General features: G+C 52.4%; 1 protein-coding gene across 2 annotated transcripts; it reads left to right on the top strand.

Annotated features, from left to right (window-relative positions):
* The first annotated feature begins 3484 nt into the window (after positions 1-3484).
* Positions 3485-15476, top strand: ST6GALNAC6 (ST6 N-acetylgalactosaminide alpha-2,6-sialyltransferase 6). Of its 2 annotated transcripts, XM_052648360.1 has the most exons (7): positions 3485-3624; positions 4788-4842; positions 6433-6520; positions 8492-8671; positions 11142-11548; positions 14297-14404; positions 15178-15476. In XM_052648360.1, exons 2-7 carry the CDS (start codon positions 4817-4819, stop codon positions 15365-15367), a joined length of 999 nt encoding a protein of 332 aa, XP_052504320.1. In that variant the 5' UTR covers positions 3485-3624; positions 4788-4816; the 3' UTR covers positions 15368-15476. The 2 variants fall into 2 exon arrangements, with proteins under 2 accessions (XP_052504320.1, XP_052504319.1); XM_052648359.1 differs by lacking the exons at positions 3485-3624; positions 4788-4842 and adding an exon at positions 5089-5207.
* The last annotated feature ends 4718 nt before the right edge of the window (positions 15477-20194 follow it).

Here is a 20194-nt window from a genome sequence, read left to right as displayed (position 1 = left end):
GGTGAGTCGGGGGGAGTGGGAGCCTGGGGGATGTGGTGGGGTCACCTTGGTGGGCAGCCACTCTGGGCCCCTGTTTTTACGTCACACCCAGGCTCTTTGGTCTCCTCTGTGGGCCTGTTGGGGACCCACTGCTTCCTCCTAGAAACCAAGGGAAGCTGGGTGAGTCTCGTAGCCTGGAGGTATCTCATGTAGCCTCTTCTCAGGAGGAACTTGGGGCCAGGCAGAAACGCACACGCACACATTTAGCCCAGGTGAGGAAAGGAGCCTGGGTTCTTCTAGGTGCTGGTGGGCACCCGGGTCCAGTGTCACCTGGGCCAGTCTGATGGCTCCAGCCTCTGTCTGCAAATGACCAGGGACTTCTTAGTTCCAGACCCACTGCCCAGAGGCCTGTGAAGGCTTTTTCCAGTATCCCATGGTGGGGGAAAAAATCCTAACAGTGCAAAGATTGCTAAGGGGTGAGAAGGGCCTGACGGTGACGTGCAATCAGGACCCCCACCCTGGGGCAGGAAGGGCTGAAGCAGAGGCTACTGCCATCAGACTGTGGTAGGGGCGGGGGGACGATTCCAGAGGGCATGGGCTGCCCAGCTGTGGGCAGGGTCAGGGAGTAGCACCAGGACTGGCCACAGCTTCTCAGACATGAAGATCCTGGCACGTGTGTGGAGCAGGCTTGGGGCTTTGGCGGCAGAAATGCTCTGTCAGTCATGTTCAACTCTTTGCAACCCATGGACTGCAGCCCACCAGTCTCCTCTGTCCATGGGATTTCCCAGGCAAGAATACTGCAGTGGGTTGCTATTTCCTTCTCCAAGGGATCTTCCTGACCCAGGGATCAAACCTGCATCTCCTGCGTTGCCAGCAAATTCTTTATAGCTGAGCCACTGGGGAAACCCTTGTGGGCGGAAAGGCCTGTGACCATGTAGCATCCAGGCCTGGGGCAATCCCAGCTGGAACACCTGTGTACTCTCGGAGCCTCACTTTCTCACTTTGGGAAGCGGGAGTAACAGCAGTGTCCACCTTATAGATTGTGCTAAGGATTCAGCGAGGTATGTTCTCATAGTCCTTGTTATTAATAGCACAGGAGAAACCTCTGACCCACAGGGAACTGTGTAGGCTTCCGTGTCCTTCTTGTTATTATTGAAGTGGTTGTTACTCTTGGGGGCTCTGGAAAGGGAAGCTAGCCCTAGAGCAGAGCCTCTTGGAGTAAGCCTGGCCCCAGGGACACAGCAGGCCTGACGGGGGAGCTCCAGCCCCGGATTTGGTCCTGGAGCTGGGCTGCAGCACCCTTTTATTTCCAGAGTCCGGGTCATTGGCCAGGGCTGGGAGAAGGGCTGGGGACCGGACGTCTCCACCCCGGCCTCTAACCTGCCCGTGACCTCAAGCAAGAGATTCCCTTCTGTGAGCTCCCAGCAGTCCTGGTCATCAGGCGCCCTGCCCCCTGCTCCGTGGTTTTCTGGCCAGCAGGGCAGGTCAGGTGCCCGAGGAGGGCTGGGGTGAGGGTGGGGCCGAGGCTCGGGAAGCGGATGGAGCAGGACACGAGAGGGGCAGGAAGCCTTGCCTGTGCCCACAGCCATTTGTACTGCCCCCAGTGCCTGGAGGGCAGTGTCTCTACAACCTGGAGGCTGGACCTTGGGGCCCCACTAACTTGTTTTAATTAAAAACAAGTTAAAAGTGGTATTAATGTCCTAAATTAGTCCAGTGCATACCACTTGGAAGTTTATAAAGCAAAAGATGAAAATAGCACCCAGTCCACTCTCCCCACATCCACTCTCCCCACATGCACTCTCCAGGGGAAACTACTGCCTGTAGTCCCTTCATGGATTGTCCTGAAGCAGTCTATGTGCGCTTACAAACCCACGTGCATAGACAGTTGATAAAAAAAGGATTATACTATATATGCAGTTCATTTTTTATATTAAAAATAAAATTAAAAAAAACACCATGTGACCGTTATCTGAAAAAAATTTTGAAAATACAGCGAAGCCAAAAGAAGACAGCAGCCCATAATCTTATCATTCCAGAAATAACCACTACTGACCCTTCAATCACTGTGATAGACAAAAACATTTCTTTATTTTCATTTATATTCTTTTTTTTCACCTTTTAAAATACACCTGAATGACGGCATGAGTTATACTTGTGAATAATAAAACAATATAATGAACTTCTTGAATTCATATCCCACTTAAAGACCAGACCTTTGATACTATAACTTGCACACCCCTGCCTTTTTTCCCTTCTCCCACACCCATCTCCCAACACACAAGACTGCTGTGTTCTTGATTTTTGCTTTTAAAACTTTAATCACTCTGATAGGCAAAGCTATTGCCTGTCCTATGAGAGGCGGCCTACTGCCTGCTGTGTGCTTAAACAGTATATCGTGCAGTTCCATTTGTCTTCCAGAGCTTGGCTTTTTCACTCCTCCTGTCTGTAAGATCCATCCATGTCATTTCCTCCTGCTATACAGTATTTCACCATGTGAATGTATCATAATGTAAAAAGATTCCATTCTCCTTGATAGCTATATGAATTATTTCCAGTTTGGTTTCAAGCATTGCTGCTGTGAACTTCATTACCTGCATTTGCAAGACTTTCTCCAGGATATATATCTAGGTGGTGGTGGTTTAGTCGCTCAGTCATGTCCAACTCTTGCGACCCCATGGACTGTAGCCCGTCAGGTTCCTCTGCCCATGGGATTCTCCAGGCAAGAAGACTAGAGTGGGTTGCCATTTCCTTCTCCAATATATCTAGGAGCAGGATGCAAAATTTTCCAACTTCGTTTTCCAAAGTAATATAGAGATGCATTTTTAACACTTGCTTTCTTCACTTATGACATATTCCCGTGAACATCCTGGACATCTCTTCCTGTTGGTGTATATTGATCTGAGTCATTCATTTAGCAGGGCTGTGCCTTTGTTCAGTTAACCAGGTGTCCAGCCTTCTTATTTTTCACTATCACAGAAAATGATGTAATGAATACCATGATAATTATAAGAAGTAATGTAACGTTTTTTAATCCTTACAACACCGCCGGAGGTTGTTCGCCCCATTTTTCGAAAGCAGGGGAAGCGGCAAGTCGAGTGCCAAGGCCACACAGCTAGCAGCTGGCAGAGCTGAACTTGCACAGTGGACCCCTGCGTTCACCCAGGGTGGTTACTGGGTGCAGGGCTCTGGAGGCCCGAGGTAGGGACGCCCAGGGAGAAACTCAATTGATTCCAAGGGCAGGGTGGTCTGTGACTCAGTTGCCCCATCCCGGCCGTGGGGACAGTAAAGTGAAGTGGGTGTGGGTCTGACCCACAGAAGAGGTTCTTCTGAAGGCTGTTACTGTCCTTGTCACTACAGGCTGCCTAGAGGCGTGAGCAAGGCGCCTGGGTGCCCTGTGCGGGGGTCGCCTGCCCCTCACCCATCCCCATCTGCACCGCCCCGGGGCGGAGCCACCCGCGGCCCCTCGAGGCTCCGCCCGCCTTCCCAGGCCTGGGCCGGAGTTCGGGGAGCGGCGGCGCTAGGACCCGGCGGGCCGGGGCTGCGGCGGGGCCTGGGCGGCCAGAGCATCGCGGACCCCGGCTCTCGGCTCCCGGCGCCATGTGAGGGGGCTCGGGGGCCGCGGGGAGCCAGCGCTCCCCGGGGGAGGTGAGCAGGCCCCGCGCGGGGGCGGGCTGCGGGAGGGGGCGCCGCCTGCACCCCTGGTGGGGGTGGGGGTGGGGTTGGGAGCCGCTGGTGATGGAGATTGATGCGGGGGCCACCCGGGGCTCCCCTAGACCCACTCTCTCTTGGCAATCGCGCCTGAAGATCCCGGTCCTCGCGCCCCAAGGGCTGTCGCAGGGTTCGCGGGGCCTCCCGCCGCTGACACCCCATTCGAGCTCGGGGACCCTGCCGCCGTCCTACCTGCCTCCCTTCTTCCCAGCTGAGGCTAGAGCTCCTTACCCGCCGGAGTGCTGGAGTTCGTGGGGTGGGGGGATCAGCGCAAGCGGGATGCAGAGAACTCGTCGCCCCCTACCAGATGCACCCACCGTTTCCGAGTCCCCTATTTGGAATTAGGAGCCCCCTCCGCCTTCTCCCCGGAGCTCTCCTCCCACGCGACTCGTGGGGGCGTCCCGACCGTGTAGGAGGAATCCTCGAGCTGGGCAAGGCGAAACCCCCAAACAGAGGGCAGGGTGTGGCCCCCAGCCTTAGCCCACGGTTTCCGCCTTCTGACCGGGCCTCCTCAGGGCTGAGTCCACGCTCCTGGCTTAGGGCTGTGGACAGCCACCTCCCTGGCTGAGGAAGTGGCTCCCCAGCAGGCCTGCTATCCCTGCTGAATCAGGTGCTGGGAATGCGCCGGTGGCCTCTGGTCAGTACCAGCCCTGGGGGATCCTTGAGAGAGATTCCGTCAGGCTCAGCCCCAGGTTGCTGCCTGGAAACAAGCCTGGAAATAAGACTTCCCAGCAAATTCTGAACAGCTCTGCAAGGCACTTTGCCTCTGTGAACCTCAGTCTCCTCATCTGTGAAATGGGGATGAGAGCCCCTACTGTGTACAATTGCCAGGAAGATTCAGTGAGTGGGTGGTGCTTAGCAAGGACTCAGCATTTATTGATATTAGAGGGAAGTTGCTGGGCCAGGCGTCAGAGGAGGCCTGGGGGAGAATTGTTTGGCAAGCTCCTGCAGAGGCAGGCCTTGAACAATGAATAACCACAAAACTAACAGCTGCTGGCCCCGACCAAGCACTTTCAAATCCCTGTGCTTCCCTTGCCACATCTGCTTGAATCCTTCTAACAATCTTGTGAGTTACCTACTCTTATCATTCCATTTCACAGATGAGGAAACTGAGGCTCAGAGAGGTCACATGGCTTGCCCGAGGCCACTCAGCCAGTAAGTGGAGGAACCTGGATTTGCAGTTGAACCTGAGATGCTGTACTGACCATGGCCTTCTCAGAGCAGGACTGTGACGGGGGCTGACCAAGGGGACAGTGGTCCTGGCTGAGGGCACTGCTCAGGCAAAGGTGGGAAAGTCGGGGGGCGGGTCTGGGAACAGGAGTGTTCTAGGGTGTCTGGAGATTGGGGCATCCGAAGGAAAGTGTAGTGAGAGGGGAGGCTCAGCTCAGAGAAGCAGCTGGAATGCTAGAGGCCTCCTGGATAACTTTTGCATTAGTGGGCTGCGAGTCTAACAACAAGCCGCTCTTCCCTTCCGTTGAACCTCAGTCTCCTGATCTGTGCATCCGGCGGGACTGGACCCGGTGAGAGTCCCCATGAGAGTCCTAACTGGTGGCTTTGAAGGCCGGCTGCGGTGAAACCTGAAACAAGGCTTGGGAGGAGGGGGCGCCTGCAGAGAGAAGGCGGGGTTGGGTGGTGGGCGGAGTTAGGACCCAACCAGTCAAGAGCTGAGTGGGGACACCTCCTTTGGCCTGGCTATGCCTGGTGGTGGTGTAGGAGTAAACAGCTGCTAGGTCAGGGGGCGGAGATAGTGGCGGGAGCCCGGAGGCCCCTGGAGGGAAGCTTCGACCGAGCTGGGGAGCCCCTGGGCCCCAGTGTCTTTCTTTGCGCGCTCACTTTCCGTGTCTTCTGGCCTAATCTGCTGGAGGTGGCTGGACACAAGTACTGACTCTCTTTTGAAAGGTGGGGAAATTGAAAACTGCAGAGAAGCTGCGTCCTGCGAAGACGCGGGCGGGGTGGGGGGCGTCTGTTGGAGAGTGAGGAGCAGAGTGTGTACGGTTCCCTGAGGCCCTCTCCCCCTCACCAGCGTGGAGCTGTGATTAGGGCCATTGGATAGATGAGTCTGAACCCTTAACCCCCAAGATCTTATGTAATAATGAACAAAGTCAAACCCAAGGGAAAACAAGTTAAGAATGGAATCACCTAGTGGACCTCCTGCACATCTCCAGGGCCCTGGAGGCACAGCCGAGAATGCGAGTGAGGCCCCGGGCCAGCTGTGCCATCAGAGCTCTCAGCTGGAAGGTGGCCTGCAGGGGGACATTCCTGGCCCACCCCAGGTGGGAGGATGAGTGGGCATGAACAGGATTGTGCAGAGTGTTCCAGTTGGAGGCGCCAGTTAATGCAAGACCTGGAAGGGTGTGAGTGTTGAGGAGTTTGGGGACCTACGAGGAATGTTGCTTTATTCCCAGCTTCGGGACCATAAGGCAAGGTTTAGAGTAGAGGTATGAATGGGCTCCTGCTAGGTGAGGAGCAGCACCCCCCCACCCCAGCAGGGAAGCCAGCCTTTGACCTGCAAGCTGCCTTTGGCCCAGAGTGGGAGAGAGAACGGCAGGGAGACAGGCAGGGCTCTGCCACCACCTGGCTGTATGACTTCTGACCAGTTCCTGCCCTTTCTCGGCCTCGGTGTCTCCATCTGGAAAATGGGTACAGCCCTGAGCCTTGGCGTCATGGGTGGATAGGAGAGTTGGTGGGAGTGGGGAGAGTGTCGTTTAGGACCAGCTGGACCATAATCCTTTCTGTGGCTTGCAGGTGTGACCACACACCCCTACCTGGGCCACCTGCAGAACACTGGCCCCTGCCCCTCAGCAGACGCCGGAGAGAGATGAAGAGCAACAAAGTAAGTTACCTTTTGTTACTTATCCCCATCTCTTTATTTCTTGTCCCCAACTCAGCTTCTAATTTCCCTTCGTGAAATGGTCGCCTTCGGACCTGCCTCATACCCAGTCTCTCTTCCCTGCTGAAAAGCTCCTGATGCGTGGGAGACCCTGGTGCAAGCCTTGCTGTAGCCACTGACCTGTGTGGGCTGGGCAAGTTCCTGCCTCTCTCTGGGCCCAGGTCCACTTTTGTCCTCCTAGGCCTGACTGGTCCATCTGTGGTCAAGGATTAGCTGAGAAGGTGACTGGAGTTCTGTGTAGGGGGTAGGGGTGGGGAGAGAAGGTGAATGGGAGTCTGGGAGAAGGGACAGTGGTCAGAGTCAAAAATGACATAATGTTGTGAGTATCACTCCAAGGGTGCCAGGGTTCCCCATCATCCATTCATTTATGGTTTCCTGAGTGCCTATTGTGTGCCTGGCCCTGTACACCCCTTTCCTAGGATCCACTGAGCTGCAGCTTTAGCAGAGCCTGGGGGTTGGGATTGGGGTGATGTGGGTGTGTCTGGGTCCAATCTGGAAAGAAAAACCACACTGATTTGAACAGAGCAAATTTAATGTAAAGAATTGTTAACTATAATTGGGCATTGGAGTAACAAAGGATTCAAACTCTACAAAATACAAGAATAGCAGGTGTAAGGAGCAGTCACCGGGAATTTTCTAATGGTCCAGTAGTTAGGAATTGGTACTTTTACTGTTGGGGACAGGGTTTGATCCCTGATCAGGGAACTAAGAGCTTGCAAGCCTTGTGATGTGGCCAAAGAAAAAAAAAAAGGGAGCTGCCCCCACAGTCAGAGCTGAGACTCAGGCCTTACTGACCTGGAGACGGCAAGAGCTATGGCCCAGCAGATGGCAGAGAGCTCACGGTGACGCTGTGCCATGGAAGTTGTCATAAATCCACCTGCTAGGCTACAGAGAAGGCTGGTCACAGGAGGTAACTCCCAAGAGGCACTTCAAGCATCAGGCAGAGCTGTTCCAGGAAGGAGAAGCTTCATTTTTGTGGGTGTTGCCAGTGGTTGAGTGTGCCACATGAGCTCAGCTCCAGAGAAGCTGTGGTCACAGTAGGAGTCAGGGGCACGCTGCTCCAAAACTGCCAGAGGGTGGATGCTGGAGGAAGCTGCTGACCCCTGGGAGAAGCCATGTGCCCTGGAGGAGCAAGTGCCCAGAACCAGGCTTAAAGCCCCCAGAGCCTGGCAGCAAACTTCCTTCCTCCTGAAATCTATCTCTAGCACCCTCTACTAACAAAGTTTGCTAGCAAGGAAAAGCTTGTAAGGGGCCCAGATCCATTTTCACAGAGCAGGCAAAAAAGAGTAAAACCTGGTACTGAGAAGCGATACTTCAATAACTGCCTAGGGGGCTTAGCACAAAGAGTCAGGACTCCGGGGCCTCACCTAGCCTTGCAGACCCTGGGCCAATAAGTCCCAGTGGATGCTTCAGAGATCACTTTCCTGCCTTCTGCCACAAGTTGGTGTACTGACTACCCACGCATCCTGATTCCTGACCACAACCTTTCCCTTCAGGTTTAAATGAGTGATGAACATTTATGGAGACTGTTTGGGGACAACCTGGACCCTCTCATTTGAAAGTCCCACCTGTCTCCAAGCATCCTTCCCGCTGCAGCTGGAGGAATCCTTGCAACTCCCATATCCAATCTGATCCAGCCACTCTTCTGTGCTCTGGCCTCCACCCTGGGAACTGAGATATGGTGGGGATCAAGGCTGACTCAGTCCCAGCCTTCAGAACTTACGGTTTCATCGAGGGGGATCTGAATGCAGTGGGATTGGTCCTGTGATAGCCGGTGCTCAGGGAGCTGGAGGAGGCCTTCCTGGCGGAGGTGGCACCTGAACTGGTGGAATAAAGAACAGGAATTAGCAGGCGTGGTAGGTGGTGAGGACTGTGCCGGACGGCTGGGCCCTCACTGGCCTCTCCCCTCTCCAGGAGCAGCGGTCGGCAGTGTTCGTGATCCTCTTTGCCCTCATCACCATCCTCATCCTCTACAGCTCCAACAGTGCCAATGAGGTCTTTCATTATGGCTCCCTGCGGGGCCGGACACGCCGGCCTGTCAACCTCAGGAAGTGGAGCATCACTGACGGATACATCCCCATTCTTGGCAACAAGGTAGGGCAGCCGCTCTGGGGAACTCCCTGGGAGCTGCCTGGAGACTGCCCTTCCCCATTGCCCACCATCACTGCTCCTACCTCCTCCTCCTCCTCCTCCTCCTCTTCTCTCTACTTCCTCCATCCCTCCTAAAGAAAAGTCTGGACCCCAGGAGTCCAGTGCCTTCAGCCCCTTGTTTGTGATGTGACCTCTGACAAGCAGCCTGTCCTCTGGACCTCAGTTTTCTCCAAGGTTCCACCCTCAGTGCTAATAGCCTATAATCTCCTGAATCAGAATCCCTTTGGAAAGGTCTATCTGGTTTTCAGATCTCGGTCTCTGCAGGGGAGTCTACATAGGATTTGGGAGTAGGACTCTAGGGTACTTGACAACACAAAAGCAATAGTAAGAATGGCTGCCAGTGGTCAGTTGCCCGCTGCATGCTGGGCACTGTGATCAGCAGTAATCCTCATACCAGCGCTGTGAGTTTAGCATTATCTCCCTTGATGAGATGGGAAAATTGAGGCTCAGAGAGACAAAGCTACTTGCCCAAGGCAACACAGCAAGGGAGAGGAGGAGCCCAGGTATTGCCCCAACATCTGATGAGATACAGCTGTGTGGAGAGGCCCAGAGTCTTTCCTGGGGCTTCCGTTTGTCTTGGATAGCCATGAAACTCAGGTTGTATTTCCAGAGCTCACCTTGTAGTCCTCTGAGCCCCAGTATTTTCTTTGGGGTCAGGGAGAAAATTATTGGCCTCCAGCATGGATGCCACCTTCCAGAAGGAGGTCCCCCAGCCCCTGCCTACCTCTCTCTCTTCCCTCACTAACCCTCCTAAATCTCTAGAGGTCTTTGCATATAGAGCCTGGGACCATGAGCTCATCCTCACTGGAAAAAGGCCCATTAGCATGTGTTTAGAGATAGAGGCTTCCCTGGTAGCTCAGCTGAGAAGAATCCACCTGCAATGCAGGAGACCCCAGTTCCATTCTTGGATCAGGAAGATCCCCTGGAGAAGGGATAGGTTACCCACTCTAGTATTCTTGGGCTTCCCTGGTAGCTCAGACAGTAAAGAATCTGCCTGCAATGTAGGAGGCCTGGGTTCGATGCCTGGGTTGGGAAGATTCCCTGGAGGAGGGTGTGGCAACTCACGCCAGTTTTCTTGCCTGGAGAATCCCATGGACAGAGGAGCCTGGTGGGCTACAGTTCATGGGGTTGAAAAGAGTCAGACATGACTGAGTGACTAAACACAAGAGACAAATTAAGGGCTTCCCCAATTGCTCAGTGGTAAAAAAAATCTGCAATGCAGGAGACGTGAGTTCAATCCTTGGGTTGGGAAGATTCCCCTGGGGGAGGGCATGGCAACCTGCTCTAGTATTCTTGCCTGGAGAATTCTGTGAACAGAGGAGCCTAGCGGGCTGCAGTCCACAGGGTAGCAAAGAGTTAGACACAGCTGAGCTACTGAGCATGCACACACAACACAAGAGACAGATGAACACCTAACTGAGACTTTCTCTGCCCTAAGGATCCTTGAAAGAGAAACTAAAATGGTAGAATCCCTGGAGAACATGGACCTGCTTGAGGGTGGGTGATGTGGAAGAGAATGAGACAGAGCTTGGCCAGCAGCTGTTTCCAGCCTGATAGGGGAGGCGAGGATGGTAGAGCTCAGGAAAGCTGGCAAAGCCATCAGTTGAGGTATTAAACATGAGACATGTTGCTGGATCTTGGAGTAAGGCCTCAAGGAAGGCTACCTGGAGGAGGTGACACCTGAACTTAGCCTTGAAGGGTGCACAGGAAATCCATGGGCAGAAAATAGGCTTCAGATAGCTTGTGGTTCCAATCTGTTTATTTCACCAATGGGAAAACAGAGGCTCAAAGCAGCTTCCACACCATTTCCTACTGACAAGTTGATGGCCAGTTTATGGGTGATGTGGAAATGTCATGGATACACTGGGGAGGATGTCTTCTTTGAAGAGCTGGCCTGAGGGTGAAGCTGGGGCTCTGTGGCCATGTAGACCTAGGTTCGGATCCTGGCCCTGCACGCCTCTGCTCTGTGCCCTTGGGAACATCCCAGCATGGCTGTCCTGCATGGTTTCTTTTCATCCTTCAGGTGTTAGCTGAGAGAGGCCCCCTCAGATGACTTTTCAGGCATAGCCCTCACTCCTGCCAGTCTTGATCCTCTGCCCCTATTTTATTTCCTTCCCAGCATGTATACCTTACCACCTGGCATTATTTTATCATTTACTTGTTCACCATCTGTCTCCCCAACTGTGAATTTCTTAAAGGCAGGAGTGGGGTCTCTTGTTTATTGCTCTGTCTCTTGCACTTGGCCATTAGCAAGCTTGCTGTAAATATCTGTTGAATGTTGAATGAATACAGCTCAATTTCCCTGTCTTTAAAATGGGCATCATAATTCCTGCCTCCTGGAGGCCTGGGTGTATGGAGCACAGCATCTGGCACCGAGTGGTCATAACAGTGTTGGCTTTCCTTAACCCTCCAGACGCTGCCCTCCAGGTGCGGCCAGTGTGTGATTGTCACCAGCTCCAGCCACCTGCTGGGCACCAAGCTGGGTCCTGAGATCGAGCGGGCCGAGTGCACAATCCGCATGAACGACGCACCCACTACAGGCTACTCGGCCGATGTGGGCAACAAGACCACCTTCCGCGTGGTGGCCCATTCCAGTGTATTCCATGTGCTGCGGAGGCCTCAGGAGTTTGTCAACCGGACCCCTGAAACTGTGTTCATCTTCTGGGGCCCCCCAAACAAGATGCAGAAGCCGCAGGGCAGCCTGGTGCGCGTCATCCAGCGGGCAGGCCTGGTCTTCCCCAACATGGAGGCCTATGCCATCTCCCTCAGCCGCATGCGCCAGTTTGACGACCTCTTCCGGAGTGAGACAGGCAAGGACAGGTACCAACCTCCTGCCCGCTCCCTCTGGCCAGCCCTGTGCTCCCTCTCAGCGTGCTCCACCTGGAGGGCCTGTTGCTGCCAGCATGCACTGCTCTGAGGGTGTGGTCACTTCCTGCCACCTTTTCTTGGTCAGGTTTCCTAGGGGAGTTCACTTCATGTCCAGCTCTTAGCTTGTGTCATTTCCAACATGCTCTGCCTGGCCTCGTCTCCCTGGGAGGGCTTGCCGTGCTCCCAGAGGACAAGGGCTCCCAGCATGCTCTGCTGTAAGGCAGTGTCGTCACTCCTAGCATCTTTCTAGGACAGCCCTCCCGTAGCATGCCTCATGGAGCGTGTTGACCATTCCTAGCATGTCTCTTCTGAGGATACATCACCCTCGGTATGTGCTGCTCTGACTGATCTCTCTAGAAAAGCTAGGCCAGTGCCGTCCAATAAAAATATCATGCGAGCCACATAGGTCATTTAAAATGTTAGAGTAGCCACGTTTAAAAAGTAAAAAGAAACGGGCGAAATTAAATTCACTTTTATTCAACTTGATATGTCCAACATATAGGTCCTATACATATCTTGTTTGATTTATACCTAAATATTAAAAATTTTTAGAACTATTGTACATAGTATTGGAATTTTGATGGGTTTCCCATTATTCATTGCTAGCTTATAGAAATATGATTGATTTTTGTGTGTTGACCTTATATCCAGTAATCTTCCTAAACTTACTTATTGGTTCAAGGAGACTTTTGTAGACTCTTGAGGTTTTCTGTGCAAATGATCATGATAACAACATGCATATAAGGACAGTTTTGTTTTTTGTTTCCAATCTGTGTGCCTCTTATTTCTTTTTTGTGCATTACTGCACTGCCTAGTGCTTTCAATATAACACTGAGTTGTGTTAGGAGTGGTGAGAGTGGACGTCCTTGCCTTGGTCTCAGTCTTAGGGGAAAACTGCTCAGCCTTTCATCATTGAATATGGTGTTGGTTGTAGGTTTTTGAAGCTATGGGTTGAAGAAGTTAACAGGTTGAGGAAGTTTGCTTCTCTTACTGGTTTGCTGAGACATTTTTGTTTGTTTTGGTTCTTGGTGATTTTTTTTTTAAGCCATGCTATGCTCATTGGAAAAGACTCTGATGCTGGGAGGGATTGTGCGCAGGAGGAGAAGGGGACGACAGAGGATGAGATGGGTGGATGGCATCACTGACTAGATGGATCGTGAGTTTGAGTGAACTCCAGGAGTTGGTGATGGACAGGGAGGCTGGCGTGCTGCGATTCATGGGATCGCAAAGAATCGGACATGACTGAGCGACTGAACTGAATTGAACTGATGCGGCATGCGAGATCTTAGTTCCCCAACAAGGGATGAAATCTGTGCCCCCTGTTTTGGGAGAATGGAGTCTTAACAACTAGACCGCCAGGGAAGTCCTGCTAAAAGCATTTTTTTTTAGTCACTACTGGGTATTGGATTTATCAAATGTTTTTATGCATCAATTGATATCACATGGTTTTTCTTAAGACTATTAATATGATGGATTATATTGATTAATTTTTATATATTGAATCGGTCTTGCATTTCTGGCATAAACTCTGCTTGGTTGTGGATGTCATTCTTTTTATATATTGCTGGATATGATTTGTAATATTTTGTTGAGATTTTTGTATCTGTGTTCATGAGAGATATTGGTCTGTAGTTTATTTTGTACTGTCTTTGCCTCATTTTGGTATCAGAGCAATGCTGGTCTCAGAAAGTGAATTGGGAAACATTTTCCTTCTATTTTCTGGAAGAGATTATATAGAATTGGTTTTATTTCTTCTTTAAATGTTTGGTAGAATTAGCCAATGTTTGGTAGAAACTATTGGCCTGGAGTGTTCTTTTTCAGAAGATTTTTAATTTCTTTAAGAGTTATAGGATACTTGAGTTTTGGCAGTTTGTGGTTTTAAGGCATTGGCCCATTTCATCTAAATTATCAAATTCATGTACATTGCTTTTTACAGTTTTCATATTATTCTTTTAATGTCTACAAGGCCTATGATGAATCCTCCTTTTTTATTCTTGATATTGTGTCTTTTCTCTCTGTCAATCTTGTAGAAGTTTATTTTTTCTTCAACTTTTCAAAGAAACCCCCCAATCAAATATACCCTAAATATTTTCAGTTCAACAAGTAAACAGTGTCAGAAATTATCAGTGACATATTCTACACTCTTTTTTTCATGCTAAGGAATAAAGTGTGTATTTTACACCGACAGCACATCTTGACCACATGTCAAGTGCTCACATGTGCGTGCGTGTGGCTGGTGGCTGTTCTGGTGGGCAGCACAGCCTGAGGTTCTTGGTTGCTCGCCCCATGCCTTGCTCTGAACTTGTCGCTTGTCACTCCTGGCAGGACCTCCGCTGATTAGTCTCCCCTTTGGAGTTTGCTCTGAGCGTGTGTGCAACTGCTTCCGCCTACCATGCTTTGTGGTCAGGGTCACTCCCAGCCTGCCCGAAGGTGACCAGGCTCCCCAGGAGTTAATTCCCAGCATGTCGTGTTCCTGTTCTTCCCCTCAAAGGAGCCCTCCCTCCACCCCTCATCTCCGTTCAGACTTGTCCGCGCTCCCGCAGCAGGGCTGGACAGGGGGTGACTGACACGGAAGGAGAGCCCCAGGAGGGGGCAGAGTGGGAGGAGTTCTGGGAAACTCCGGGTGGGTGGACCCTTCCTCCCTGCCTGCCCCACCCCCACCTGCACGCCCCCCTCATCATGACACCTCTCTGCCCCCAGGGAAAAGTCCCACTCGTGGTTGAGCACAGGCTGGTTCACCATGGTGATTGCGGTGGAGTTGTGTGACCACGTGCACGTCTACGGCATGGTGCCCCCTGACTACTGCAGGTGAGCACTCCCAGGGCGATGTCCAGCTGTTAGCCTCAGGCTGGAGCGGTGGTCCTGGAGACCTTGGCTGGGGTGCCTTTGAGGGTCTCGATTTTGCAGTATTCAAATTGCTCTGCAGAGATCTAGGCTCTTCAGAGCTACCTCAGGGGCTTCCATCCCAGGCTCAGCCGGAGTCCAGAGTTTATATATTAATAACTATTTTTATTATTACTATATGAAAAGCCCGGTAGGTGACAGCTGTTTTTTTTACTAAGTGCTGACCATGTACCAAACATGGCTTTTTATTATCTCATTTACTCCTTATAGTGACTGTAAGGGATAAGAGGAGGATGTTTTGTGAACGGCCTCAGTTTCCAGGAACAGTAAAGGGTGGGGGCCAGACTTCAGAGCCCATGGTCCTTACCACTATCCCACATTGCCACCCTCTGGGGAAAAGGAAAAGTTTCCACTGCATTAAAAAAAAATAAAAATTTGAGGACTTCCCTGGTGGCTCAGTGGTAAAGAATCAGCCTTGCAATGCAAGGCACATGGGGTTCACTCTCTGGTCCGGGAAGAGTCCACATAAGCTCTTTTGCCACAGTAAGACCTGATGCGGCCAAATAGATTAAAAAAAAAAAAGTTTGAGAGTCACACGCCTAGTCTCTACTGTACCCATTTCACAGATGGGAAACTGAGGCCCAGGGAGGGGGCGGGGATTCTCGGTCAGAGGCTGGGAAGGGCAGGCTCTCACCAGTGCCCACCTTGCCCTTACGGCCCCCTCTGTTCTGCTGCAGCCTGCGGCCCCACCTGCAGCGTATGCCCTACCACTACTATGAGCCCAAGGGGCCAGACGAGTGTGTCACCTACATCCAGAACGAGAACAGCCACAAGGGCAACCACCACCGCTTCATCACGGAGAAGAGGGTCTTCTCGTCCTGGGCCCAGCTGTACGGAATCACCTTCTCCCACCCCTCCTGGACCTAGGCCACCGCGCCTGTGGGGCTCTCACGAGGGACACAGGAGAAGTGGCTCTCCACCCAGCTGCTCGACCCGGGGCCGTCCCTGGCCAATCAAGGCTGGTCAGGGTGTCTTCTGGCTGGTCAGGCCTTGAAGCGGGCGCAGCCTCCAGCCATCCAGGGCCTGGAGGAATCTCTTGGCCAATCAAGGATTTGGGCTTCTATGTGGTTAATCAGGTGTTGAGGGTATTTTTTGTCCAGTCAGGGTCTGAGCATAGTCAATCAGGGTATTTCTGAGTAATCTGAGGCTAAGGTCATGTCCTTTCCCGTGAGGCCTTGGTTCAGAACCCCAGGGTGGACCACAAATCACTTCCTATTGATGGGGATGGTGGGGTCCTGTCCCAGGAAGCCACCTCCTCCCTTTCCAGAGCTAGAGAGAGGTTGAGTGGGGGTAGGGGGCCAGGCTGGGGCTAATTGTAGAGTCTGAGAACCCTCCCACCTCCCCCCACCGACCACCTTGAGTCTGTCCTCCGTTAAGACTGGGCATCTCCAGCCACCGCCCCTTGCTGGGGGGCTCAGCTTCCTGAGGGTCTGGGGTTCTCTTCCTCACCTCCTCCTGGAAACTTGAGGGTATTTTTGTGCAACTTCCTCAGGCGTTAGGGAACTCTGAAAAGAATGGACAAACCTTCAGCTGTTTTCTTAGCCCCTCTGCCCAGCTGCCATTAGCCTGGCTCTTAAAGAGCCAGGCCCCTGTTTCTGCCATCCAGCCATGAGGTTTTCCACCTGTTGGAGGAGCCTTTGGGGCTGAGAGGAGGGGGGATCCCAGCCCACCTGAGGTTTCCCGAAGCCCCTTCGTTGGCAGCTGCTGGAGTAGTCCAAGGGCCTTCCCCCACCTGGGCCTGGGAAGGCTCTAGAGGCCTGGGAGCCGTTGCCTAAGTTCTGTCATCTCCCTCTACGTCAGGCACTTTATTGCTGGGCCTTGGTGGGCTGGATTTACCCCCCAGCTCTTCTGGAGTCTTGAAGGGAAGAGACTGGAGGCCTTCCTGGAGGAGGCTGTGGATTGAGCAGGGTCAGGTGGGGAAGGAGGCCAGCAATGAGTCATTGCACTTTGGGGCAAGGGGTGGGGGCCGGTGACTACCCTAGACTTGATTTTGTAATGATTTGTACAGAAATAAACACACCTAAGCTCCAGCCCCGTTTCCCGTGTCTGAGTTCTAGCTCTCCCTCTGGCCCAGTACTTGGGGCCCTCACCTCCCAGGCTGGGAGCCCACACTCCAGCAGAATGGCCAGCTTCTTTGTGAGTCATGCATTTTACAGCCTGGGTGGAGACCTGGCGGCCCTGGGGGCTGGGGGTACATGGCTCCAGAGCCAAGCTCAGCTGGCTCTTCCAGTCTGACCTCCCCTGCCTGTGTGACAGAGCAAGTCACTCCCCCTCTCAGAACCCCAGCGCCCTCTGGGCTGAAACCAGACACCTCTCTCAAGGAGGTCCGGATCAAGGGAGGCGAGGGGGCCGTGGCAGGTTCAGGGCAGTCAGAGGCCCGCAGTAGGTTCAGGGCAGTGAGGGCTGCACGGCGCTGCAGCTGTGGAGGTGACGCTCTTCCTGAGGATGGTTCCTGCAGAGGTTTGGAGGGGAAGAGCGTCCCACAGGAAGAGAAGGGGGTGGGAGAGGATGACATTTCTGTCCCAGAAGCAGGGGGGATGGGATGGAGGAGGTTGAAGGGGAGAGGCAGGCAGTGGGGTCAGAGGTTGGCTGTAAGCAGGGTGGGGAGGCTGTGGGGGGGTGCCCAGGGTAGGGAGCAGGAATATCCTGTGAGCCTGAACAGGAGGGAGTCAGGCAGGGCTGTAGCCCTGGCCAGGTGTGTGAGCTGTGGATCCCTCCAACCTCAGCAAAAGGGCTTGTTTACTCCAGGTTGGCAGGAGGTAGGGGGTCTGTGACTCTGGGAGATTACAACCTGTTTAGTCAGATAAGATGCCCTTGGGAGCGGAGGCCTAACAAAGGGTGACTGTGAGACAAGGGCAGGCGGCCTGCCGGGGGTGGAAGAGAGAGTTCTCCTGGGCACCACGCCAGCGGAATGGAGACCACAGAGCTGGCGGGCGGTGAGAATGGCCCCCGCCTCTGGCTCGGTTCACATATATATTCACTGTCGGTAGCCACGGGCCATGTGCTATGTCAGGTGTAATTGATGAGGGAGGGGGTGTCAGGAGGGAAGAAGGGCCCAAATAGAAGCCTAGCAGGGGAACCCACAGCCCGGCTCGGTAGGCAGTGAGGTGGCCAAAGAAGGGAGCAGTGGAAGATGAGACCACTAGGGACGGTGGCAGAAGGCCGAGTGCCAATCCGATGGGCAAAGCCTCCATCCTTCCTGCTTGGAGAGGCTGTCCTTGCTTAGACAGCAGCAGGATGAGGAGGCGGCTGGGAGGCCTGGAGTCCGGGCCCGGGGTGACCAGACAGTAATGATGGTGGTGGCGGGTATATCCGAGGGACGGGACTCCCGGCAAAGTCATTACATGGGGGGAGCCTAGGGATCTGCCTGGGAAGGGGGTATGGGGACGTGACACGCTTCCAGCCCCACGTAAAGGCTGCTGGGAATCAGGGTCCAGGCAGAGGTTTTGGGGGGTGCTGGGGACGGGACTTCTTCCAGAATGCTGTGGGTCTCCTGTCTCCCTACCAGTGGCACAAAGGGGATGCCAGCAGGAGGGAGTCAAGAGGGGTTGGTTGCTAGGCGGGGACCCTGGGATAGCCCAGTTCAGAATCAGCAAGTAGGACTTTGATGGAAGACATTGAGAGCAAGAGGCCTGGGGTCTAGTCCTCAACCGCCCAGTGCTCTTACCTCCTCAGAACAGACCCAACCGAGACAGGGCCACTCTTGGCCAAACTTAGCTTCCTGCCTGAAGCCACCTCATTATGGCCGGCTTTGCTCTGAAACCTTCACTGGCTTCCCGCCGTGGTCAGGACCAAGTCCACCCCCAAGTTGGGGATTCAGGGCCCTCCTGTGAACCCTTCTACCCAGGTACCCCTGTGAGGTGCCCATACCCCTCACCCCTCCTTGGGGGAGGGGGCATCTCCCACCCGCTGCCAACCTCACATGCGCTGCTTGAAGCAGCCACTCCAGCTGTTTCCTGCGGATGCTCTGCTGTCTGGCCAGGCCTGCTCGGGGCAGCTCCACACCCCAGCCCCATGTGCTGGATGTGTGGATCCAGCTGTGCCCCTCAAAGACTGGCCGCCTCAGATGTGTCCCCTGATGCTGGCTCATTGGAATTCTTTTTTAGCTAGAGTATTTTCAAATGTGTGTGTGTGTTTTTTTTAAATTGGTTTCATTCTGTATGGTTATATTTTAGGTATTTTTTTTTTAATGTTTTAAAATAACTTGAATTATACAAACATGATGAGCTTCCCTGTGTCTCAGATGGTAAAGAATCTGCCTGCAATGAGGGAGACCTGGGTTCGATCCCTGGGTCAGGAAGATCCCCTGGAGAAGGGAATGGCAACCCACTTCAATATTGTTGCCTGGAGAAACCCACAGACACAGGAGCCTGGCAGACTATGGTCCATGACGTTGCAGAGTTGGACACAACTGAGCGACTAACTTAACATACAGACACTTTCAGATAGAAAGCAAGGGGGTCACCCAGTTCTACTCCCTGGTGACAGTTTAATCTTCCAGATTTTTCTTCCATGTGCCTTTCTCATCTCCCTCCCTCCCTCCCTTCCTTTTTCTCCTTCCCTACTTCCCTCCTGCTTCCCTCCCTTCCTCCTGTCTTCTCTCTCTCTCTTTTTTTTTCTTTCTTTAGATTGTAGCTGGGAAAAAAAAAATCCTGAAACTTTAATATCTCAGCACTGGTGGAAAACCCGTAGATCATATGCAAAGGAAATAATGAAAACAGGTGCCTACTATATTTTTTGTTCAGTCTGTAAGATTTCAAAACTTTTTTTATTGTGGTAAAAAACAAAACAAAACACATAAGATTTACCACTTACCCTTTTTTAAGTGTACTGTTTAGTAGTATTAAGTATATTTACATTGCTTTTTTTTTTCCATTGTGAAACAGACCCCAAAACTTTTTCATCTTGCATATCTGAAACTCTAAACCTATTAAACAACTGCTCTGAATTTCCCCTTCCCCTCCCTAGTAACCATCACTCTTACTTTCTGTTTCTACAAATTTGACTGCTTGAGATCCTTTGTATAAATAGAATCATACAATATTTGTCTTTTTGTGACTGGCTTATTTCACTTAGCCTAATGTCCTCAAGGTACATCTATAGATACTTGTTGTATTTAAGAAACGGGTTTCGAAGCCTTTAAGGCAGAAGTGAGAGTCCTGCCTTGACTCAGAGGATCCTGTGCCCACGCTTGCTCTCTTTGTTTTGCTTTAGTTCATCAACTTTAAGATACCATTGATTTGATTATAAGACAGAGCTATTTCAGGGACTTCCCTGGTGGTTATGTGTCTGAGACTGCGCTCCCAATGCAGAGGGCCCAGGTTCAATTCCTGGTTGGGGAACTAGATCCCACCTGTTGCAACTAAGAGTTTGCATACCACAGCTAAAGAGCAAAGATCCCATGGGCTGAAAATAAGACCCAGAAAAGCCAAATAAATAAAGAAAAAAGTTGAAAAAACAGATACCATTGGTTCAATTATAAGACAAAACTATTTCAAAGACTTCCCTGGTGGCCCAGTAGCTAAGACTCCACACTTCCAGTGCAGGGCATCCAGGGTCGATCCCTGGTCAGGGAACTAGATCTCTCCTGCCACAATTCAGAGTTCACACGCAGCAGCTAAAGACCCTGTGTGCAGCAGCAAAGATCGAAGACCTCAGGTGCCACAACTAAGACCCGGCACAGCCTAATAAATA

The sequence above is a fragment of the Budorcas taxicolor genome, chromosome 11 (assembly GCF_023091745.1).
Source record: "Budorcas taxicolor isolate Tak-1 chromosome 11, Takin1.1, whole genome shotgun sequence".
NCBI lineage: Eukaryota > Metazoa > Chordata > Mammalia > Artiodactyla > Bovidae > Budorcas > Budorcas taxicolor.
Note: the sequence above shows the minus strand (reverse complement) of the source record. Positions and strands in the feature narration are given on the sequence as shown.

Bases quoted from the DNA above. Each gene is read 5' to 3' on its own strand.
- ST6GALNAC6 (XM_052648359.1), top strand. From the start codon at position 5,089: ATGCTAGAGGCCTCCTGGATAACTTTTGCATTAGTGGGCTGCGAGTCT. The intron at 6,521-8,491 runs GTAAGTTACCTT...TCCCCTCTCCAG, and splicing joins GAGAGATGAAGAGCAACAAA to GAGCAGCGGTCGGCAGTGTT. The intron at 8,672-11,141 runs GTAGGGCAGCCG...TTAACCCTCCAG, and splicing joins TCCCCATTCTTGGCAACAAG to ACGCTGCCCTCCAGGTGCGG.